General features: G+C 49.7%; 1 protein-coding gene and 1 non-coding gene across 3 annotated transcripts in view; one reads left to right on the top strand and one right to left on the bottom strand.

The window, feature by feature from the left end:
* Nucleotides 1–1,893, bottom strand: part of MOK (MOK protein kinase) — a 34,078-nt gene extending 32,185 nt beyond the window's left edge. For both annotated transcript variants that reach the window (XR_002104169.1, XM_019552537.1), the window contains exon 1: nucleotides 1,713–1,893. Coding sequence is in view for 1 of the 2 variants with exons in the window: in XM_019552537.1 (XP_019408082.1) it covers nucleotides 1,713–1,719 (7 nt within the window). In the remaining variant the exon portion in view is untranslated. The remainder of the gene's footprint in view (nucleotides 1–1,712) is intronic.
* Nucleotides 1,894–5,215: 3,322 nt separating this feature from the next.
* TRNAI-AAU lies at nucleotides 5,216–5,289 on the top strand. The gene has a single exon. It is a non-coding gene; the product is annotated as a tRNA-Ile (tRNA).
* Nucleotides 5,290–6,000: the final 711 nt, after the last annotated feature.

Consider the following 6,000-nt stretch of genomic DNA (forward strand, 5'->3'; position numbering starts at 1 on the left):
GGGGAAGGGAACTCAGCCCAGCTGAGCTGAGTTCCCCTCCCCAGCACTATGATGGGGCTGGGAAAGGGAGCTCAACCCCCCAGCGCTAGGGAGTTCCCTTCCCCACTCCAATTGTAGCACTGGGGAGGGGAACTCAGCCAGGCTGCTTTGAAACTCGAAATGTTTCAAAACTTTCGAAACATTTTGACTGCCCTCATTTTATTTCAAGGTCGTTTCGAAGACCTTCATTTTATTTTGCTGTTTTGAGCTCAAAATGAGTCCGAAAGAGTGCCAAAACAGAACAACTAGTGAAATTTTGCACAGTCCTAATGAACAGTTACTGAAGTGCTGCTAACATGTAGTAAAATCCCTCCCCACTTTCACTTTTTGGTAACGAACTTGTCCACCCACATCTTTAAACCTGTGTTTAGGTGTTGAAGGGTAGCATTTCCTGAAGAAGCCAAGTGGCTCTGAAACAAAACTCATATTGATTTCACACATTAAAGCCTGATGAAAGAGAATAACCTGGTCACACCACTTCAGCTTTCTTGACTTACGGCTGTTCAATATACCGGAAGGTAGTATCAGTATAGTACACCAATGTAGGAAGACACCCTGATTATACCCAGTTCATTCTCCCTTTCAGCATCCATTTTCTGCCACTGTGTCACAGGATACTGATCAAGATGGACCTCTGGTCTGGCTCAGTCAATGGCAATTCTTATGTTCTTATATTTGGTTATCAATATTGGGTCTGAAGTTTTGGTGGTATCATAGGAAGGATGTTAGGGACCCTAAAATTGCCATGTTAATGACAGATGATAATTAAGATGTGTGGGACTGGATAGTTGTTGTAACTGCAATAGTTCAGGAGAAGTACAAGAGGCAAGGTGGGGGGGGCAGTGATTTTTTTTAATAAGGTCAGCTGTACAGGTGGGGGAGAATTTGACACGCTTTTGGCCACACATGGCTGTATACAATTTCTAGAAAAAGAGGGCCAAAACTCCCAACTGATAATTACTTCTAGTAGCATCCATCATAAAATAGGTGCTTTTGACCTTTCTAAAATATCTGAAAAAAGTGGATAAGAGGTTCAGAGGGGTGAAGAGTCCCAGGCAGTTCAGGGAGGAAGGATAGTGTGGAGAGGCATATTTAAACACATCCCCTAAGGAAGTGAGCAACAGGTCAGATGTGATGCCAATACGGGCAAGAACTGTGTGAGAGGGAAAAGAGTAGCCTGCCCCAATCCCACAGGCACCCGCAGCTCGGTAGCTGCCCTCCAAATTAGGGAGGGTGACATGCACGTTTGGAGGCTGGAGGGGCACAGGGGTCTGGTGGGGCTGCAACGAGCAGGAGGCAGAGAGATCTGCACCACTACCGGCCGTCCAAAGCAGGCAGACACACAGACAGACATCTCCCAATTTCCTCATGGAGCTACTCAGATACACCTGCATATACAGATACAGGGTGTGTGTCTGTTGCGAGTCTCCCCACTTACCACCTTGCCCCCCGCCCCCGCAGCCGTCCCCGTTGGCCACCAGCCCCCGTTTCCCACTGTGATCTCTCCCGTGCCTGCACGCACGGGCCGTACTACTCGTCACCAGACCCTCCCCTGCTCCCCTCTGTGGTCACTCCCGTGTCCCCCTTTCGCACGGGCCGTACCATCCCCCCCCCGCCCCCCCCCCCCCGCTCCTTGCTGTGGTCCCTCCTGTCCCCCTCCCCCCCCCACTTACTGTTCATCCTCCGCTCGGCGGCGGGGTCGCGGCTTTTTCGGAAGCACCAGCCCCCCTCGCGTCGGAGCTGTCAACGCGCCATGTTGTCCCGCCGTCACCCTGGCAACCGCCCGGGCTCGCGCTGCCAAGCCAGGCACGGGACCTAGGCAGCACCTCCCGCCCGGCCGCTCACCTGCGCACGCGCAATACGCACCCGCTCACGGTCACACAACTGCGCAAGCGCAGAAGAGCCCCTCCCGGGCGCACCTAGCCGCGCAAGCGCAGTGCAGCTGTTCTCTGCTCTCTTGGAGGCGGAACCTCCGGGCTGGCCTCCCGGTTTCAGACTCGCGCAGGCGCAGTCATGTCATGTCTTCAGGGCAGCGGGAGGGTTGAATGGAGGTACCTTGGGGCTGGGGTGGTAGATGGGTTTTGATGCAAGTTAGAGCCCGGGACCATCAGCCCCTCCCGAACGTGTCTTCTGGGTTTTGGCTGCTGCAGACCAGCTAGACCAGAGCTGTGTAGTGGGAGAAAGCCCAGGGCTTCAGCAGGTGCTGAGGGGAGGCCCAGCTGCTGAGTAGGGAGCAGTGACCATGAGACTGCAAAGGGCAGGGAGGGAGGAGCAAGGAGGGTACTGCTGAGAGGCAGAGCAGTTAACCCAGTGGGGGTTTAGAAGGTATCCAGGTAAGGGGGTAAGAATTGGTAGCTCTGTTTTAGACCACAGCCTGTGGGCAGATCTGAGCTGCAGAGCTGTATCCGCCCCACTGTGCTGGCTTTGGGTCTTGGTGTGGCCCACAGGTGCCCCATGTGAGTCACAGTGGATGGCCATGCACACCCCATGCAGCACGTGCTCCAGGTCAGCTTGGGTTAAGATCAAGTGAAGTTGCTGCAGTGTGGAGCAGAGGCCGCTCACTCCACTGTTGCACTATGGAGGTGCTGAACAGGCTGGAGGAGAAAGGACATGGGTGGGTTTATCTAAGCATGGTTGTTCCCATAGAAGCAAGCACAGAAGCACAGACATGAGAAGTGGGACAGGAAAGCTTTTTCTAGATTCCTTCTTTTGGCGATGGTTGTTTTTGCTTAGCTTGTACAAGGAAGAGTGAGAGGTTTCCTTTCACTTATTAATTCTTACAAAAATATAGAATTTTTTTTTACAGTCACTTAAAAGTCACTTAGCAAAGAAACATGCACCAGGTACTCCCTGGTTGGGTGTAGATCTGCCAGGGTTTGCTAGCATCAGCATTAAATGCTGAGCAGAAAAAAAATGTAGAAACATTTGGGGAAGGTGGGGTTTGGAAAACCGGAAAGGAGCACCAGTGCTATTTCTTGGAGGCCAAGGAAATGTGGTACAGAAACACCCCAAACTCATTAAATCAGTGAGATGTCCCTGGTGGCCTCAGAAAGCTTGTGAATTCACACCCTTACCCCAATGGGATAGTCTCCCAGAACCCACATATCCTGGAACTCGGAATTTTCTGGGCTTTTCATGGATTTTTCTGTGGAAGGTGGTATTGCATCTTTTCTTAACATTCCTTCTATATCACTATTCAGTGAATAGTTTTAGATGCACGCAATACTGAGCAGCTAAGTGTATACATATGTACCTAGATTAAAAATAACAAAGCATTTCCAACAAAGACAAATAATGCATTATTTGACCCTAGCTGATTCTTTGCCCCTAGCTGACTTCCTGCCCCTTGGGCAGTGAGCTGGACCCAATGATCTTACAAGGTCCCTTCTGGCTCTAATGTCTATGAAATCTATGAAATTGCTTTCTTTAGCTATGCTGAGCTATGTTTGATCACCCTTTGTCTACTATGGAAAAAAACAGTGAATCTTGTATGTCTACAATCTAATTTGAATCTTAGCTTTGATGAGACCTTTTAACATTACATAGAAAAGATTTGATGCCTATGTATTAAAATGAAAGTACTGATTTGCTAATTTACACTCCTGGTTGTTGATCCATATTTAATCTGCAATCTGCAGCTGAAAATTGCTTTATTCCCCATAAGCCCAAGCATCTGGAGGCAGACTTTATATTCAAGTAAAATAAATAGATAAGTGGGATGAAGGAGGCTAAGTGAGCTAGCTTCTAGTCTGCAATTCGCTGTGGTGGGGAGCATTTGGGGGTCCTCAGTGTGGACAGGCTTTACAGTAAAGAATTCTTGTAAATAGTTCCCCAAGTATGATAATGCCATTTTCATCTCAGAGGGAGATGGCAGTTTGGGCCTGGCTGCAGGCCCCAGAGACTGCTCCTTGATTAGTTCCCCTTGACATAATGTTCATTTATATCCAGTGAGTGTTGTCCCCAAGATGAATACTATTATTCTGTAACTATTTTGTTGCTAGTGAAGCTGATTGGGCCTGGGGAGAATGAGTGAGTCTCTGAGAGAGCAGATGTGTGGAAGGTAGTTCCAGGGAGGATGGGAAAGTCCCAGGGAAGAGGGAATAGAGAGAAAGTGATGATTTCAGGGAGGACAGAGTAAAGTGTGAGTGAGGACAGAGGGAACTGGAACGGCACATTAAAGACTGAAATTTTTGAAGCAGAGTCTGCAGTGCTGGTTTGGATGTTGGCACTCCAATACTCCTCCTCTGGAAAAGAGGAAATGCACCCCCTTCATGAGATGACCAAAAAAAGGAGCTGTCAGAGGTGAGGGCACTATGGGTTTCTGAGAAAGCCAGAGACTGAGAAGAGCCAAGGTCTCAAAAACAGAGGCTTGCTGGCTGTGAAACAGTGCTAGGGCTGGCTGCCAGGTGTCCTCTCACACAGCTGCTTGTGGAGTCCCAAGGGACAGCTTGCCCCTTCCGCTCAAAAGGTGCTTTCAATCGTGTATGACAATGGGAGCATTTAGACAAGATGGTACTGCACTGTTACAGTGCATTTATTTAGTATTTGCATAATCAAGTACTAAATAAATGTGCAGTAACCAGAGTTACTGCGCAGTAGCAGTGGTAAACACCTCTTTAATGATGCTATGGTGCAGTAGTATAGTAATACTGTGCTGTATTATTAGCATTGTTGGTGGTGTGATGCACTACTGTGCCGTATGATGTGATGCAGCTACTGCACAGTCAGCATCTTGTGTAGATGCATCCAATAACTTACAAAAGTAAGATTATAAAAAGAAAGTAAGGTGATGTATTTTACTAAAAAAAAGGTGAGTAAAAGAGGTGGACTTTATACTTTAAAATAAATGAAAAATGCAGATATTTGAATGTGATGAATTAAAACGATCCTTTTATAACTGTGTATCTTCCTAGGGTAGTGGATAGGTGGTGATGGAACCGGGGCAAAAGTTCAGGTGTCTTCTGCCTGAACCCTTTTGTGTTGGAATAAGTCTGGCATCCCGGTCACAGTATTCTCTGGGAGGCCTGTTTCAAGTCCTGAGTTAAATACATATAAGTAAGTCGCGATCTTTAGAAATAGAAGTTAGTGTGATCATAACTTCATGGTAATAGTCACATAAGGATCACAGGTCTTTCCTTTCCTTATGTGATGTGGAAAAAAAAGTTTATTACCAAGTGGCCGGTTAGCTCAGTTGGTTAGAGCGTGGTGCTAATAACGCCAAGGTCGCGGGTTCGATCCCCGTACGGGCCACAAAAGATGCTTTTTAAAGCCCTCGAATGAGACATTTCGCGCTGCAGAAATGGACATTTTTTCGGGGACAGCGGTGGCGGAGTCACTTACGGGGAGTCCTCCCTTGCAAGACTGGCCGGGAACCCGTGCGGGGTTGCGGACTTCAGGGATAAGGGCTCCCGCGGGGCGAGTCACCGCTCGCCCGCCCGGCGGTGTGCGCGGCCTCCGTTGTCACATGTGTGATCAGGTGTGTGATGCACGCTGCTGTACAGGGGATATCTTGTATGTGACATACATCTGCTATATGACATGGTAATCATGCCTGTGGTCTGTTGCGGAACGTGTTGTCATGATGTGATGCGCGTGTATGTGGTACATGGTGCTGTGCGTGTGTGACCCATGTTGCGTGCATGTCACGGCGTGTGCGCCCACGTCGCAGATGGTCTGTCGTGTGCACGCTGCACGCTGTACATCACGGGGTACATGTTGCTGGAGGGCTGTATCGCGATGCAGCGCAGGTCGCCACCCAAGTTACCACGCGTGACGCGCTGCCCGTGCTGTGCCCACGCACGTGACGCCAGTCCCTGCACTCAGGCACCTCCCGACGCTCCACCCGGCAGGAGAACGCGCTTAGTTGCAGCTTGTCCCTCAGGAGCCCCCGTCGCCCCCGCATGACCCCGCCCCTCGGCCGGGTCCCGCCGCTGGGCTCCGCGCCCTGTGCGGGGGCGGCGC

The sequence above is a fragment of the Crocodylus porosus genome, unplaced genomic scaffold, assembly GCF_001723895.1.
Source record: "Crocodylus porosus isolate Cpor-Errol unplaced genomic scaffold, CroPor_comp1, whole genome shotgun sequence".
Taxonomy (NCBI): domain Eukaryota; kingdom Metazoa; phylum Chordata; order Crocodylia; family Crocodylidae; genus Crocodylus; species Crocodylus porosus.